The 18,125-nt window shown below is 39.0% G+C and overlaps 2 protein-coding genes and 1 long non-coding RNA gene across 4 annotated transcripts in view; 2 read left to right on the top strand and 1 right to left on the bottom strand.

The window, feature by feature from the left end:
* The window catches only part of frrs1l (ferric-chelate reductase 1-like), a 9,339-nt gene extending 7,624 nt beyond the window's left edge, over positions 1–1,715 (top strand). Inside the window, exon 5 of the mRNA XM_014021854.1 lies at positions 440–1,715. Within this exon, the coding sequence (XP_013877308.1) occupies positions 440–612 (173 nt within the window). The 3' untranslated portion in view covers positions 613–1,715. The remainder of the gene's footprint in view (positions 1–439) is intronic.
* Positions 1,716–2,969: 1,254 nt separating this feature from the next.
* tmem245 (transmembrane protein 245) overlaps positions 2,970–18,125 on the top strand; it is a 27,901-nt gene continuing 12,745 nt past the window's right edge. The window contains exons 1-10 of one of the 2 annotated variants that reach the window (XM_014021862.1): positions 2,970–3,714; positions 7,556–7,673; positions 8,978–9,073; positions 12,251–12,358; positions 12,592–12,786; positions 12,873–13,042; positions 17,123–17,227; positions 17,309–17,391; positions 17,481–17,571; positions 17,681–17,779. In XM_014021862.1, the coding sequence (XP_013877316.1) occupies positions 3,115–3,714; positions 7,556–7,673; positions 8,978–9,073; positions 12,251–12,358; positions 12,592–12,786; positions 12,873–13,042; positions 17,123–17,227; positions 17,309–17,391; positions 17,481–17,571; positions 17,681–17,779 (1,665 nt within the window). In that variant the 5' untranslated portion in view covers positions 2,970–3,114. The remainder of the gene's footprint in view (positions 3,715–7,555; positions 7,674–8,977; positions 9,074–12,250; positions 12,359–12,591; positions 12,787–12,872; positions 13,043–17,122; positions 17,228–17,308; positions 17,392–17,480; positions 17,572–17,680; positions 17,780–18,125) is intronic. The other variant, XM_014021863.1, reaches the window with a different exon arrangement.
* LOC106527098 (uncharacterized) lies at positions 3,675–5,962 on the bottom strand. The gene is made up of 3 exons (XR_001311338.1): positions 5,946–5,962; positions 5,763–5,827; positions 3,675–3,738 (listed from the first exon to the last, which is right to left on the bottom strand). It is a non-coding gene; the product is annotated as an uncharacterized LOC106527098 (long non-coding RNA).

Below are 18,125 nucleotides of genomic sequence, written 5' to 3'. Positions count from 1 at the left end.
GATGTAGCATGTTTGTACGAACCCTTCGTACGAACAAAAGTAAGAGAAATTTAGGATAAGAATACGAACATGTCCAAATTCAATAACTGATTTTGCTGACTTCTGTTTGCATGATCTCCAATATTTTCACCAGAATAGAAAACTGTGGTGTCATCAGCAAACAAAAATACATTTTMAAAGCTTTGACACATCAACCAAATCATTTATGTACAAACTAAACAGTTTTGGTCCGAGCGCAGAACCCTGTGGAACTCCACAACTAACATTACAAAATTCAAATCTTATATTATTTGCCTTTTTTCCAACTAGATACCCTCTGTAGTGCTAATCTTCTAATGCCATATTTATTCAACTTTTCAATAAGGATGTTATAATCAACAGTGTCAAAGCCTTCTTCTTAATTATCCTTTTTTCTGTGGCGTTCCATCTTCGCCGGCAGGTTCCATCACGAGGCACGACATCGACAACCCTCCGGTCAGCGACCACATGATCAGCATTTATAAATACGAAGACATCTTCATGCCTTCTACGGCGTATCAGACCTTCAACTCTCCTCTCTGCTTACTGCTCATCGTGGCTCTCACTTTCTACCTGCTGATGGGAACGCCGTAATGAAGCCCAGCCAATCACAAGATGAGAAAAGAAGCAGCAATAAAAACTGTGGACTGTGTTAGGYGTGTTAAAAATGAGAGAATACGTGTATGTCTCATCTTTACTGATAAATGAACAAATACAAWAARAAGTCAYGTTAGTTTGAAACAAGCCAACTTTTTTTTTCAGCYTTTATAAAAGGATCCATTTACTTAWAAATAMAAGATTTGCATATAACAGTGAGGACATTTTATCGGTCCCTCCAGCATGAAGCAGAAAATCTAAGAGTAATTTCCGACTCCTGCTGTTCCCTGGCTGCAGAGCTTGATGAAAAGATGTGGGTTTTCTGAGGACATAAAGAAAGAGCCCAAATGCAATCCCTGCTTTTTTATTTATTTTTTGTGGATCTCAGCCATTACATCTTCCTCACCCACAGTGACTACTTGTCCATCAGCGCTGTGCCACTGTGACTGCATTCAACAAACAGGCAAACGACAGACACACGAGCGACCATTGCCTGCATGAGCAATAAGCCACTGAACAGGAGCAAACTGTGGGATGAAAAACACTTAACAAGGGCATGGACTGTTTCTACCCTCAGTTGTTCCTGTAGCACATTCTGTATTCAAAACACGTCCAAATGTTAAAAACGTCAAAAACATTTTGTTATTGTAACAAAACAGTGATATGCAAAATGCATCCTGTCTGATTGGATAGATGGTCTGTCACTCAAACTGTATAGAGCCACTGTGGTGAGTTGTATCTTTATTGACGACAGGAATGTTTTCACATCGCCTGCTCAGCTGCAGACAGCAGGTCGATTAGATTGTGCTAAATAGCACAAAAACAATCCTTAGGGTGAAGCACGGAGGCGGTGGAGTGGTGGGATGAGGCTAAGTTGTCGTCTACAGGAGAAGCCATCATTAGAATTGCATACTGACACAATGAAACCCAGTCTGAAAAGGTTGTGTAGTACGAAAACTTGAGATGCATTGTCTAAATTTCACAGGAATTTGAAAAAGGAAACCTAATCTATAAAAAATGTTCATGTATTTTAAAAGAAGATGAATCCATCTTATGTTACCATGTCAAAAGRAAATAACATTAAAACAATTTATGTCAAATCCTTGTTTTATTTCTGTGCGTGGCAGAGTTAATGGAGCTGTTGCCTCTYGGTGAAAAGGTTGCCGGATCGAATCCCTGCCTTTCTGGGTGGCATTAGGCTAATTGGGAAGTCTAAACTGTCTCCCGGTGTGAATGCTTGTTTGTCTCCTTATGATGGAGTTGGGACCTGTCCAGGGTGTACCCCACCTTTCACGCACTGTCTGCTGGATATGGGCACCAGTGGACCCCTCCCCCCCCCAAACCCTGAGAGGAAGAAGCAGGTAAACATAACAAATGCATGGATTTTTTTGTCATTTTTGCATAAAACAGCCTGATATACGACTGAGTATTAGTACTTCAGTACTTTAACTTTAGATTTTTGACTGAGCAACTTTTACTTGTAGTTAAAATTTGACCATGAGTATCAGTACTTTTACTCAAGTACTTGAGTACATTGTTCACCACTGTAAGGCAGCTTTTACTTTTACTTTCAGCATTTAGTAAAACCTCCACAATTAAAAGGCGGGATTTTAATGAGCAATTGTTACTCAATTAATTTTAAACGGTATGTCCTTTATGTAAAGGAATGAAATAAAAACAGTCGTATGGCAATATGTTATTTACATAATTTAATTTTAATAACATTTATTATATATATTAGATAAATTTCAGCAAGTGTGTTCAATACTTTTTCCCTGTGCCATTCCACATTATTACAAATAACTTCATTTCTGGACATTTATGGTTTGATTTCTTTGTATGTATGGATCACTTGGGTTGTTACCAACATCTGGTGAAAATTTCATTACGTACTTAAGTACAGCAAGAAAGTACTTGTACTTAGTTACATCCCACCCCTGCATTTAGATTAGATTTAAGCCCATAATAGAGTTGCACAACTTATAAGACCCCATATAATCAAATTTTAAATTATGAAAAGTCCCATGAGCCTTTGCTGCCTGAAAATAATTTTCTCCATGTGCATGGGCTGAAAAAAAAAAAAGAAATATAATGTCGGCCACCACACTGGCTACTAGCTTAATCATAAAAAAAAAAAACTTTACTTAAGATGTATTTGCATTATTGCTTTTGGCCGATGGTTCTCAGATTGATCATAATTTTGGCCCTCTCAGAGAAAATGTTTGGGCACCCCTGGGCTACACAGTCAAAAGATATGACCTCAAAAGTATCTCGTTAATATGAAAAAAAATTATACAGTATATATGATTTTATAGTAATGAAACCGGAAGTCACAATTAATAATATTGTTGTTCATTTTAATATCAATATTGTTATTTTAAAACATGAGGAAGCTTTGGGTACTACATTGCCCCTAATGCCCTCGGGCACTTGYCTAATGATGACGTCACATGTTTTCTTCCTCACGCGGGTGGACCAGTTGGAGGTGGAGCGGCCAATATGGCAGATGAGGAGGAYTCGGGGCACGAGCCGGCTGCTGTCTCCACGCCGGAGGCCCCCCACCCTGAGCGGCCTCACTTCGTTTCCTTCAGCGAGAGCGTTCAGCCGGCCGTCGGGATGGTGAGCCAGCTGCTGAGCCAGCCGTCGTCCCTGAAGTTCGACAAAAACATCAAGCAGGCCTTCTACAACACGGGGGCGATGATCTTCGTGGCCATCTGCTGCGGGGCGGCGGTCCTGGTCTACTTCATCCTGGAGGCCTTCCTCCGGCCGCTCCTCTGGGCCGTGCTCTGCGGGACCTTCCTACACCCGTTCAAGTACTCCCTGGCCCGGCTCGGCCGCTCGTGGCTCAGCGGCCTGCAGGACACCGGCACGCCCATCGTCGTGGGGACGCTGCTGGTCCCGGTGTGGTGCGTCAACTACGGGGTGGAGGCCATGGGCAGGCTGGTGCTGGAGAGGCTCACGGTGCTCCTGGTGATCGGAGCCGGGGCGCCGCTCGGTTACTTCCTSTACCTGTTCTGGAGCGTCATCGGTGTCCAGGTGGTCCTCGGGCACGTCTGCTGGGTCATCGGACTGGTGCTGGACTGTTTCCACGTCGTGTGGGTGAGTGAGGGAACCGTGTGGGGTCTATGAAGTGCAGGGAAAAAAAAAAAAACAACAACCAAGTAAAAATACCTCAACAGAAAATGACTTTGGTTAAAATAAATGTCACTAAAGAAAACTGCTCAAGTAATAGAAGTAAAAATACTTTTCCAGGCTCTCTAACAAATAGAGAGTTTTTGGTTTTGTTAAATTTACAAAACCAAACTGGCTTCACAAAACCAAGTTGATTAAATTGGTCCATTTTTTAAAAATAAAATATGTCTATCGCCTCAAATTTACTCTACAAGGTTTAGTGGAAATAGTTATGATTTAGTTGTGTAAATTCAACACTTATTTATTTTAGAGCACATAAACAAATCATTCATCAACAAGTAACAAGGTGTTAAACTATAAAGTAAAGAAGTAAAAGTATCGTTTTTAGGTTTTAAAAGTAACTAAGTAAAGCCACGATTTAAAAAAATACTTGGTAAAATTACAAATCATCAAAAAATTTACTTAAGTACTGTAACAAAGTAAATGTACTTAGTTACTATAAAGCTCTGGAGGGCAGACGGTTCGAAACCTTTCACAAAGTTCATATTTTCCTGAGCAAAAATGTTAACCATTCATTTCCTTTAAAAAACATGATTTGTCATGTAGTCCAGGCATACATTGTGAATGAATGATACTTTATTGATCCCAAAGGGCTCATCTATTACCAAATGAGATTTTAGATCAATTTATGTTAAGTTATTAGAGTATAGGCTAAGATCCATTAGTTGTGGCGACCATTTTAAACTGGATTGAAATCAAAAGTTAACCAGTTGTAGGTTAGGGTTAGGTAGGTAGGCTAACCGCACATCTACRGATTATTTCATTACCAGCTGTCCTGTGGTTCATCAGATATTTTGCTAACAGAACAGTAGACGCCCATAATCAATGGCAAGCTCAGGCAAACACACTGTGTGTGTTATGAATTAGTCTCAGCTACCAGCAAAACAAAATTTAGCTCAATGTTTATAAAATTAAATAAATTAAAGTTATTTATCTAAATCATCTTGATTTTGGATGTACATCCAGTGTATGCTTTCTGGGAGTTTCAGTCTTCATGAGATATTTTGCTAACAGACTGACAAACGAACACACACACACACACACACAGCAGTAGGTGATAACAATAGATGATAAACTGATTGATCCAAAGACCTGCAAGTCAATATGAACTACAAACAGAATGACATCATCTTGTATGTATCTAGAATATGACTGGACTTTCTTGTCAGTTAAATATCATTTCTCACCATTTTCAGGGTTTCCTTTAATTCATTAATATCTTTATTAAGYCTAAACAGCTGTTTTGCTCTGACCCAGTCCACGTCACATGAARTGTTGCTGTTCACACAGCACATGCTCTGTCTTAAGGCTGGATCTCTGCATGTCTTGTTAAAAATAGGAAGGAGAGCCGCAGATTGAATTACTCTGAAATATGTTTTTATGTGGAAACCAGCAGCTGAGATCTTTGTGACCTTTTGATCAGAGATTCACAGCTAAACAGCAGCAGATATTTAAACAAACAGAAAATACGGTTTCATTTTAGCTCTTAAATGTGTTTGAAATATACATTTTCATAAGCATCTTCTGTAATGTGGACAACAGACAAACTAAAAACCTGACATTTCTCTTCAATCTGGTCTTTCTATGACTTGAAGGACTAATGTTTTACACACTAAATTAAAAAAAAAGTACAGTGTTATATTTTATAAAAATGTTTGTGCCAGCTGTATTAAACACTGACTGAATAAACAGAAAATGGTGGATTTCTCACACATTATTTCACTTGGACATATTTATAAAATATAACAAAACAGGAATCTATTAGGTTGCTAGTTGGGGGGGGAAAAAGTAAAGAAAAAATGTAAAACACCGAATCCACCCTGAACAGAGAAATGTAAAACTATCATTTAAACACAGGGTATCGTTTTATTCTAAATATTGACTCAAAAACAAAGTATAAACATGACCTGAAAGGGGTAAACATACAAATGAGTACTGGAGCTGTGTTTGTTTACCTTCCCTGTGGTYCTATCTGGGCTGGACTGATCTGACGTCAGTTACTGGTCCTTTGATTTGTTCACTGGCCGGGTTACGTCACACAGATGAGATTAATATACGTTAATTATTTGTAGTGACTAACTTTTTCTGTTTTGTTCTTTCACACGGAGTTAAACTAGAAAAAGCTAATGTTAGCTTACCATTCTCTCTGTCGTCCTGCTCTCTCGTCTTTACCGTCATAATGCTGGATGGTCCGGTACAGCCTTCGGTACTTTTTCTTCTATATTACCTCCGCCACAACGGCGAGGTAATGTTTTTGGTCGCGTATGTCTGTCTGTCTGTCTGTCTGTCCGTCTGTCTGTCGGCCCGTCGTTCTGTCTTTGGACAACATTACTCAAAAACTTGTGGATGGATTGTCATGACATTTACACCACATGTGGTTACTGGCACAAGTAACGCACCGTTACTTTTTGGTGATGTTCCGGATCACAATGCGGATACAGGAATTTTTTTTTCTTTTAATCCTCTCAGTTCGGCAAAGCTGTGATGCTTTCACAGGGCTTCTGTAAAAAAAAACTATGACAGCTTTCAGTGTTTGGACTTCAAACTTTATAAAAGTAATGTTAAAACCAGATGTAATGATGAATAATTTTTGCCATAATGTGCACATTTTTACACATTTGGTGCACATTTAGAGAACGTTTTGTGACCACGAAGTGCGTGACTGCACCATCAAACCTATTTTTCCCATTTCCTCAAACACACMRCATTRTCGGTAGGCTTATACACAGATCGATGAAGATTGAGGAAGAGGAGTGACACGGTGGACTTCAGACTTGGAGGTTGTTTGTTTGTTTGTTTGTTTGTTTGTTTGTTTGTTCATTTTTCTTATTATTTAAATGAGGCCAGATCAAGTCAAGAGCTCTTTGTGCGCCCCTCTATCCACCTCTCGCCAAACTTTGGGGAAAAAAGAATGCGCAGATCGTGGTTGTGACCGCTGTATGTGGTCCTCACAAAGATAGGAAGACGCGTGTGTGTCTGTGATTACATGCGCGATGAAAACTCTGCTTTTTTGAATCACGTAGCACCGATGCGAAAGCTTTCAACAAAAATGTCGGGTGACGAGTCTGACTTCATTTTTTTCACATTGGACTCCACCGAGAAGAAATCCCGTGCATACTGCTGCTTAAATGTTCACTACGTCACAACTTATTCAGCAAATGTGTTTCCATCTCTGCTTTTGTGCATTAACTCTTACAGGATGGGGGAAATTGGTCTTGGTGGAGGTTTGCACTCTCTGATTGCTTCTAGTTGTTGTTGTGTCACAAATAAAACTAAAGATTTGCGCGTTTTATTTATGATGCCGCCCACATGGAGGCAGCCGGCTCTCTGCTCCGTTCAACGTAGGGCCGGTGGGGTAGAGTAGGCCAGGCTGAGAGCAGCAGCTCAAAACTAAACGGATGTTTTCAATTAATCGAATGGAAGAAAGTTTAATCTAATAAACCATTATTTGACAATTAATCGTAATTCGATTAATTGTTTGCATCCCTAAAACAAACATAATGAACTTAATAAAGATATATATTCTCATGGCATTTAGGGGTTGAAATGACATCAAATTATATTTTAAAACAGCATGGGGTTTATGAGGAGGTCCCTGGAAATTTTTTCACCCTTGTAAGGGGTCCCCAGACCCAAATGGCTTGAGAACCCRTTTTACCAACTCAAATTATCTACAGTTTAAATCTCTTGCACAAAATGTCTTATATTTTCTCAACATGCTGCTTCTGGTGTTTTTATTGGTCCTCAGGTGTCCAGCGTGGTGGTGGGCTACTTGCTGGCGGTTTGTCTGAAGTGGAGTCCTCGCACCGAGCGCTACCTGAGGGCTTTAGCTCTTCCTGTCTGGGCGGCGCTGCTCTTCTATCTCGGTGAGTGCAAAAGTCTAGAGGACCTGTTAGGACACATTTTTTCATACTTTTACACGAAACGGAGTTTGCAGAGAACCAGTTGGTGTTGGAGAGCAGGTTTTGTTCCAGCATGTTTTCTGGACAGCATAGCTGGAACATAGATGAGAAAGTCTGCTGTATTTTTAGCACACTGTTGACAAGCAGATCTTAATGTGTGAAATGTTAAACATTAGGGGTGTAAGAAAATATCGATACACTGAANTTTTACCAACTCAAATTATCTACAGTTTAAATCTCTTGCACAAAATGTCTTATATTTTCTCAACATGCTGCTTCTGGTGTTTTTATTGGTCCTCAGGTGTCCAGCGTGGTGGTGGGCTACTTGCTGGCGGTTTGTCTGAAGTGGAGTCCTCGCACCGAGCGCTACCTGAGGGCTTTAGCTCTTCCTGTCTGGGCGGCGCTGCTCTTCTATCTCGGTGAGTGCAAAAGTCTAGAGGACCTGTTAGGACACATTTTTTCATACTTTTACACGAAACGGAGTTTGCAGAGAACCAGTTGGTGTTGGAGAGCAGGTTTTGTTCCAGCATGTTTTCTGGACAGCATAGCTGGAACATAGATGAGAAAGTCTGCTGTATTTTTAGCACACTGTTGACAAGCAGATCTTAATGTGTGAAATGTTAAACATTAGGGGTGTAAGAAAATATCGATACACTGAAATATCACGATATTTCATTTCCCGAAACTGTATCGATATTCTAAAGCACTGTATTGATTTTTAATTAAGGTTTAAAATGTCAACCTTCTTGCCAAACGTTCATTTTTATGTTGTAGTTCAGCCTCTGACCGTTAGTTGGCAGCAGTGAGCCAGCCATTTGGCTCCTCTACCTCTTGAGTGCCAGAGAGTAAGGGTAGCATTAGCATTGTAGGAGACAACGTAAGCATTGTAAGTAAACATTAGCTTTTTTTTTCAGTAAGAGGTTTTTATTTGATAAAATTTTTGGACAAAAAAATTGCAATATATCGCAATATATTGCCTTGCTTACAGTATCGCAATATATCGGGATATATCGTATCGTGACCCCTCTGTTATGATATGTATCGTATCGCCAAATTCTTGCCAATACACAGCCCTATTAAACATGAGTGCAGGCTTTCAAGAGGAAGTTCAGCTTTTGGTGTAAAAAGTGTCTTTTTTTATGATTCAAACTCTAGTTTTATAACAAAAAATACTTGGAGGAAATGGTTTAGCTGCTTCAAACATCTGCAGTTCTGTTGGGCACAGTCTAAACCAGTTAACCAGTTAAAGTTTCTGGCTCTGGTTTCAGTGTCTCTGACCGGCTCGTGGAGAGTGCCCATATTCATGGTTGTGGTGATACTCCTCATTGTGGGCTCCCAGGAGAAACCACCCGTCCCTGGCACAGGTAAAGCTGCAGACAAACATCCTGACGTTTACCAGAGTTTACTTTTCCCCCCTGTCTGATGGACGTCAATAAATACAGTGAAAAGGACCAAAAGTGCCACTTAAAACAGAGTACAGAGCGAGCTGTGGGTGCTAAAGGTGCTACAGCACCCTCTTGTGGGTAAAAATGTTTCATAAATTATCAAATAAAAGTAATTATTGAACAACTATTTATAGATTTATGTATCTGCTACAGGAATGTACTGAAAGTTTGCTTATGATGGTGAATTATTAACAGAGGAAATGAACTTCCTGTTTGGGATCAGTAAAGTTCCTGTCACTTGACGTGTTCTCACATGCCGATTTAAAAAAAAAAGTGTTAATCTCTGATCTTTAAACTGTCGGTTTGATCCACTGCTGAAAAGTGAAGACGGATGATAACGCACCCATGTCTGTGTGCATGCGTGTTAGCAAAATATCTCATGAACGACAGCTTGGATTTTAATGTAATTTTTAGAAAGCAATCATTGGATGAGCCTCTAGAGCTCATTACCTTTTCGATCCAACCACTTTAAAGATGACCTCAACATTATTTTTATTTTATTTTATTTTTTAAACCAGAGTCAGAAACTTTTTCTTTTTTTTTTTTTTTGTTAACTGTGGAAATTAAATGTTGCTTGCTCTTAAGTCTCAGTAGTAAAGTCCATCTTGCAGTCTGATTCTGCTCTGGGAGCGCAGCAGCAGCAGATCACTCCAGCAGCATGAGGAAGCTCACCTGTATAGCAGGCCTCTTTTACATATAATCGGCTACACCGCAGTTATGTTCCAGGTTCTGAAAATGGTTTTATGACGACACAGCTTAGTTTTTTTCAGTGAGAGATTCGTAAAATTCACATCATACAAATTGAGTTGCAGATTTTTTCACGTTACGTTATTTTCATTATTTAAAAAAGCTTTTTCTCATTTAATAAATACTAGTAATATTTCTGCTGTTAATCATAATTCTCTGTTCATCATTCTGGTTTAGCCAAGGCCAAAGATCCTGAAGGCCAAACTACAGGAGTTTATATGAGGGGCAGGTGTCTAAAAGACATTTAACCATGAAATGTTTAAGATGTTTATAAAATGTTCAACCCTTAAACATTTTCACCTAGAATTTAGAATTTCTTTCATTTCATTTATCTTGAAATGTTTAAGTTAAAATTTCAGGTCATAGAATCACTTTAAATACTTTTCAGTAAGTTATATGTCTACGATTCTGGTTCAAATATAGAACTTTATTTTTGCTGGTTTGTTAACAAATTATTTGTGAGTTAATATTGCCTTAATAAAGAATGATTTTAAAAAAGTGAACCATTAAAACATCAATGTTAAATGTGACACATTTGCAAATTTGGGTGCACCTAACTTTTGTGCTGGTGGACGTAAGGAAAAATGTTAGGCGCTCCGGTGCAGCAAAGAGTTAGTCCTGAGCCCTGGAGTGTAACTCTGGCACAGATGGGAGCGATCTGCTGCTCCTGACTTTAATGTTATCCTTTCTTCTTCTTCAGGCCTCCCAAACACAGCTAACAGTAGTAAGAACCATCTTGATTACCTTTAAATGGATGAATGAACATTGGCGCTCTTTAAAAGTCAAACGGATCAAATGAGTTTATAAATAAATTTGCTGAATGTCTGTTGGAAAGAATTTAATCCAGATGATGTGCAACAGTGGGACACRTTCTTTTCTCAAAATAACCCCATCAGAATCAGTCGTCTTCATTCATGAAGTCCCAACACAGATCAGGTTACATTCACGCCTCTGTTTTCAGATTAAAGTTGGAACAGCTGTTCTCTGTTAGGACTGTAACACATCCCTATCTATAGTTTATGTGAATAAAATATTGAGCATTTTGTGTTTCTGTTTCCTCAGCTTGTGTTCAGAGTTGTAAAGTAACTAAGTACAAATACTTCTTTACTGTTCTTAAGTAGAATTTTTGGGTATCTGTTCTTTACKTGAGTAATTATTTTTCAGCCTACTTTTTACTTCCACTTCTTACATTTTTTTACACAGTTATCTGTACTTTCTACTTATTACATTTTTTAAAAAGGTAAGAAGTAAAAAGTCGTTACTCCTATTTTATTACAGCTTGTTGTTAAAGGCACAGTGTGTAAGATTTTGTCGTGTTTTAGCCGAAATTGAGATAATCACTAATGACAATAATAAAAAACATGTCTAATCTTTGCAGACAAAGACTTTGTTTTGTTATTTTTACCTTATAAAAAGCTGTTTATATCTCCACGGTCGCGGGTCGCCACTACAGGCAGCCGCCATCTTGCACCGCCGTCTTGTCTACGAAGGCTCATGAAGGACAAACTGCGGTGGCGGCGTCAAAAACGGTTTTAGTTGTAATACTATAAATGTAATATTTGTTGTCTGTCATTGTAGCTGGGATAATTTTACTTATTAAAGCTCATAATCTTACCACTTGAAACATCACTAGCCCTGAAGCTGCTGGTAGACATCGCGGTTGGAATTATCAAAGGTTTTTGACACCTGAGAGACACCGTAGAAACTCCTTTTTAGGGAGGATGATTCAACCACTAGATGTCGCTGAAAACAACAAATCATACACACTGTGCCTTTAAAAAAACTATGCTCCTGGAGAGAGTGAATTTAATTGTGGTTGGATGAGTGTGTGTGTGTATATATGTATATATATATATATGTATGTGTATATATATATATATATATATATATATATATATATATATATACACATATATATATATATATATACATATATACACACACACACTCATCCAACCACAATTAAATTCACTCTCTCCAGGAGCATAGTTTTTTTAAAGGCACAGTGTGTATGATTTGTTGTCTTTTTAAACATTAACATTTTTATATGAAAATGTAGCCATTTTGGTCTTTAGAAAAACGCTTTTTTGGGTTCTCACAACCTCCCAATAAATGTCATTTTGGGAAGTCTAACCACTCATTTTTACTCAATACTTTTACTTTTGATACTTAAATACAAAATATATTAGATACTTTAAGACTTTTACTTAAATAATATTCTTAGAGGAGACTTGAACTTTTACCAAAGTAATTTTATGGTAACATACTTGTACTTTTACTCAAGTATCACTTTGAGGTACTTTATACACCACTGCTTGTGTTTGTTAATCCTGTCTTTCCACCCRACAGGAGAGCTGTCAGGACAGATGCTGTCGTTTGCTGCAAACACAATTTACATGGCCATTTCCTGTAGCAACCTGCAGCCAAAACCTGAGCCTGGTGAGAAAACCACCGCCGGTAAAGAAGCTCCTTTTCTGTTCAGCTCATTTAATCACAGATGACAACATAAGGTGTTTCTTGTTTACTGTAGAAGTTATTGTAAAGAAATTATTATTTTTTTATTTACCRTACTCAATTTTATTTTGATAAACAACCCTTAAAGACAGCTTTACTTGGTGCAGCTTTTTATTTTGTTCTTTATGTTTGTTTTTTTAATGCTTTGCCTTTTTGCCGTCTCGTCTCACTCCCAGAAGGTTTAAAGTCAGTCGGTCCCCGGCCCTCCACCCCTGGATTCCCTCGCTCCTTACAGGCCGGGCTCCTGCAGAGAGAGAAGAGCAGTCGTAAAGCCAGCGACATCTACTTCATCATGCTGGTCTGGGCCATCGTGCTCGTTCAGGTGTGGCTCAACCTCTGGATCCTGCAGCTGCTGCCCATCCCCGTGGCCGGTAACGCAGAAACTCTCACGGTCCGTTTGCTTTATTTCATGAGTAAGAGCTGCTATAATCTTGYGTTTGTCGCCTCCATGACTCAGTGTGGGTGCTGAAGAAGCTGGTGGTCCACTTCGGCTTGAAGAGCTTCGCGCAGCGGACCCTCAGCTCCTGGTGGACGGTGCTGGAGAAGTTTGGACGCGAGCGTGAAGAGGCCCTGTTGCCTGGACCAATCAAAGGGCTGGCTCAGTTCGTGCTGCGTATCGACACTAAGGTAACGCCTTGATATGCAGGTGAATCCGCTCTGCCTCATCTTTAGAGCCTTCTCAGTGGGTATTTGTTTCTGTCCATGCTAAAGACCCTGCGACACGATGTACATAAGTAGGCCTGTCACGATAACCAATTTTACTGGATGTCTTAAATTATCGCAGTAAACCATAATATTATTTAGAAACCATTTTAAGCTAACTTAATGAGATCCCACTGCTTAAGAAGCTTATGGAAGTTTATGAAATTTACATATGTAAAATAAAAAGTTACAAACTTACGTGGACCAGAGATTGTGACAACACACTGTAAAATCAATTCCCACTTCTTCTATCCAAGACGGCACAGTTTATTCTGTATGTGTCTTCCTCTGACTTCATAAAAYAACCGTGGTCATCCTCACTCTGCTTATGAAATTTACGAAATTTGCACAAGGTTATTGACACACTAGAATGGAGTTTGTGAAAACAACACAATTATTGAAGCTGCGTCATAATTACTCASCTCTATTTTAAGCCAACTCARTTTATTCTTTGTGTCTTCCTCTGACCAGAAAAATAACTGTGGTCATCCTCACTCCACTTATGAAWTTTACGAAATTTACGTAAAGTTACTGACCGACCGGAAGCGGAGTTTATGAAAACACAACAACTACTGAAGCTGCAACATCGCTACTCACCTCTGTTTAAGTCAGCTCAATTTATTCTTGTTGCTTCCTCTGGGTTTATAAAATAAGTTTGGCCACTCACACACTGCTTATAAAATTTATGTAGTGTAAGAAAAAACTTTTAGCAAATCCAAGGTTAGACACAGCGTGCTGAGGCGTTGCCAGCTGAAAGAAGGCGTTGGAAAAACAAAGATGCTCCTCTAGCTAAATGTCACGAGGTTCTCATGCTACAGAGGTTAACCTCCTTTGAAATTATTTTGCGACGAATGGATTTCTTGCTCATTGCTGGCATTAATGGAGGTTTCTTTACTAAAAAAAGGCAAACTGTGACGTGAAAGGTGTCTCACACAAAGCAACGTTTTTCTGAAGTGAGATCGATTTTTTTTTTTGCGATTGTCCATTTTGACACCCCACTCTGAAGCCAGCTCCCCCCTACAGTCGGACCACTCGCTGCTCGAACCCAAACAGACTGCTGTCTTCTCATTTCAAGGGTACAATGTGACGRCTGATGCTCAGATCTGTCCAATAACAATCTTCCCGATGTCTTTCTGTCTCTCCCCTCCCCCCAAGCTCTGGCATTGGCTTAACAAGCAGGTAATGAGTGTTTGTTTGAGAGAAAACAGTAAACGAAGTTAAAGAAATAACACGTGTGTGTGTGTGTGTGTGTGTGTGTGTGTGTGTGTGTGTGTGTGTGTGTGTGTGTGTGTGTGTGTGTGTGTGAGGAGACGTGAGGACACCTGGTAGCTGCTTGGACTGGCTTTTTTTTCCCTTTCTGTCTTCCCCATTCACTGTCATCTCCGACTCATCTGGTCTGTTTTGTTGCTGCTTTCTTTCCTTGCTTTGACTTCACAGGAAGCTGCAGCTGGGAGGGGGGTCTTTGTCCCCCACCCCACCCCGTCTGTATCTTCGCTGCTTAGACCTTAGCTGACAGATTTGTCCTGAAAGTGTGTGAGCTGCATGGAGAGATGGAAAATGGAACTGAATTTGTTGGCTTATAAAATATCAAAGTTTTTTAAATTATGTTTTGAACCATATTTATTTATTTATTTATTTATTTATTTATTTATTGTTCCAGACTGGGTGTAAACAAAACAATGGAAACACAATAAATCATGTTAAAAGCAGAAAGAACACCTGAACCATGTGCTAAAGCAGTGTTTCCCAAAGTTGGGGTCGGGACCCAAAGTGGGGTCCCGAAACATCAAGGTGGGGTCCTGAAAAGATTTTCTGAATTAATTACATTTTTGCCTTAGCTGTTACAAAGGAGTGAGGTTAGTGTATTTAAAATGGATAAATGTAGTATAAAAATATTGTTACTATGCCCATGTTTAGTAGACCTGATACAAATGTTTATCATCCAAAAATAGTTGGGGCCACAGGTCTCTGCTATTATTTTGTGGGTCAAAAGCTGAAAAGTTTGGGAACCACTGCACTTTGGTTCCCAAAGTTGGACTCGGGACCCAATTATGGGTCATGAAGCACCTTGGATAATCTCCAGAAATCAATTTAAAGGATAATAAAAAAAATTGCTGATCTAATATTTGCCTATAATTATTACAAAAACACAAAATAAGTAAAAATAAGTATTTATATTTGTGTATAAGCTGTTTAGATTGTCAAAAAGCCTGTGTTTTTATTGTTATTAATGAAGTTCATGTACTCAGACCAGTAATATTTGGGGTCACAAGTTTTTGCCGTGGATATTTTGTGGGTCAGAAGACAAAATGTTTGGGAACCACTGTGCCAAAGGATCATTTCCACCCTGACTTCTTGTTTTTAAGGAAGACAAACATTTTGTCAAGAAGCTACAGATTTTAATCAATAAATTAACTTCAGTATTTAAATTGATTAATATAGTTTTTTTAGCCAGTGTGCTATTTCTTAAAACTGAATTGTTTCTATTTGGACACTGAAACAAAAGTTTATTTTAATTTTTCTACCTATTTACTGAAACCAATTTTTTTTGTGTTAATCAGAAGTAGAGCTGGGATATATGGGATATAAGGCAACCAGATGTTGAGGATCAGTTCATTTCAAAGAGCCGATACAAAAGAGTCGGACCATTTGTGAACGTGACGTGTCCAATCAGAAGTTTTTAGTTTTGTTGAGCATAAATCGATTCCTTCCAAGGTGCATGACAGGTTAAAGCTTTAACAACACTTTGTGTTGAAAGAAAACAACTTTATTAATTGACCAGTTGGCATTGGAGTTATTAATTARTCAATTAATACAGTTTTTCTTTCTCAAAACTACAAGCCCTGTTGGTTAAAATTGAATAAGTTAWATGTGTTTCTGTCTCTGTAAACGTTACTGGTTTGCAGAAGTAAAACCTCGACTGAAGCTGAACCCATTTTCTCCTGATTCAGTTGACTAAACTCCTGAAAGAGTTTAAKTTGAGCTGCTGTGTGTTTTTGGATTTTCATTTAATCAGTCAGCTCAGCCTCTGTAGACGCTTTCAATTACTTTGCTTGTAAATTCACACAATAAACGAGAAACTAGACTTCTAAATTAGAGCACTAAATAAATGTTTCCAGTGACTCAACTCAAACTGAGTTTTATTCACCTGTGATGTTTCCATTTTTTTGTTTATCTACTTTTGGGGTTTTGTTCTAATATAAATGTCATCCATTAAAGTAAGGCCACATTATGGTTCTTGGTAAAAGAAAACCAAACCCACTCATCTAAACGAGCATAATCTAATGAAGTGATTAATGTCACCCTCCATGTAACATCGACACCAAGAACCATCTTCTAACTTGTTCCAGTCTGTCCCCGTGGACTCCAGTAACTCTGATGCTTCTGTGACGTTAACACGAGGCTAAACAACAAAGAAGAAGAACTTTGTGAATCAAGCATTGAGAAACCTGAGTGAAAATCCCCAACATCTTACAGAAGAATGGTTTGGATTGGCTGGAAATAAATTCAACTGACATCACTGTTACATGTATTATGTTACATGTAGGAAACTGCAGAGAGGAAAACCCCCAAGAAAGAATGTTTTTTTTAGTTTGCGAAACAATTTGATATTTGCCAAGTTTAAAAATAGTATCAGTGTTTAGTATGTTTTTAAAGAAGCAGATTTGACCTCGTTTTGTTGAGAGCAGATGTCTGGTGTCAGTGCCTCCTCTCAGTCTGATAATACAGTCACTATCAGACTAATATTTTCAGACTGCTTAATCCAGATTTAAAGTGTGATCTTTAGGAGTTTTGCAGGTATAACAAAAGTGATCAAATGTGGTTAAATCAATTTCTTTTCCAAGCTTTAGTCTTTGTGGGTTTAAATTTTTTAATTAACTAAATAAAAGCGTTAACGTGGGAAGGACACAGGTTTCTCTATGCATTCTATGATTCTAGCTCCTTCAGTGTTTTAACTAAATCCCCCTTTTCTTTGTTTTCTTCGTCCTCTCTCACTGTACGCAGATGATCGTGTGGTTGGAGCGATCGCTGGATAAAATCATCAGCATCTTCATCATCTTCCTCCTGGTGACGGGGACTCTACTTATGGCTCTTCTGCTCACTGCTATGGTGAGTTATTTTAGATTTATTTCACAGTAATATCAGCCCAGATACAAAAAAATTATTATTTTTTTCCTTGTCTTTTTTAAGGTTCATCATGAAAGCGCTCACATCGTCGAGGTCACCAGTAACCTCATCAACGAGACTCTGTCYAACCATCCAGAATGGGCCAAGTGGGATATTTTTTATTTTTGGTTGAACGATCAGCTGTTTTATTTTTCTGTGAATATGTAGATAGATCTGTTTTTGTTTYGCTTTTTAGTTGGCTTCCAGAAGCTCGTGTTGTGCAGAAAGCTCTGAATTCAGCTGCTACTAATGTTTATCAGCACGGGAGAGAGTGGATAACGCAGAAGGTTGGACGTCTCTTTCATGCCATTTAGAACAAACTTTTTTTTTTCCTGAAAGCAAAAAAAATGCAACATTTTTTTTTACATTTTGTTTTTCTGTTGYGTTTGTGTGCAGCTTCATAAGATGTTAGGAGATAAAGTGAACAACACGGCAGTGATCGAGAAGCAGGTCCTGGAGCTTTGGGACCGACTGTACCACTCCTGGTTTGTGAAGGTAGAGAGAGAATTTTTTTTTTCGGGAAGTGGGTTTCTGCAGAAACAGAACATGTTGTCTTGTGGGCGGAAATGGCCCTACTCGTGATTGGTGGAGGTCTTGATGTGGGCGGAGACGGCCCTACTCCTGATTGGCGGAGGTCTTGATGTGGGCGGAGACGGCTCTACTCCTGATTGGCCGTGGTCCTGATGTGGGCGGAGACGGCCCTACTCGTGATTGGCGGAGGTCTTGATTAGGGGTGTCCCGATACCAGTTTTTTCAAGACTGAGTACAAGTACGAGTACTTCAGTTTGGGTACTCGCCGATACCGATACCGATACCGATACCGATACCGATACCGATACCG

The sequence above is a fragment of the Austrofundulus limnaeus genome, unplaced genomic scaffold (genome assembly GCF_001266775.1).
Source record: "Austrofundulus limnaeus strain Quisiro unplaced genomic scaffold, Austrofundulus_limnaeus-1.0 Scaffold308, whole genome shotgun sequence".
NCBI classification, from domain to species: domain Eukaryota; kingdom Metazoa; phylum Chordata; class Actinopteri; order Cyprinodontiformes; family Rivulidae; genus Austrofundulus; species Austrofundulus limnaeus.
This window is presented reverse-complemented; position numbering and strand designations above follow the sequence as displayed.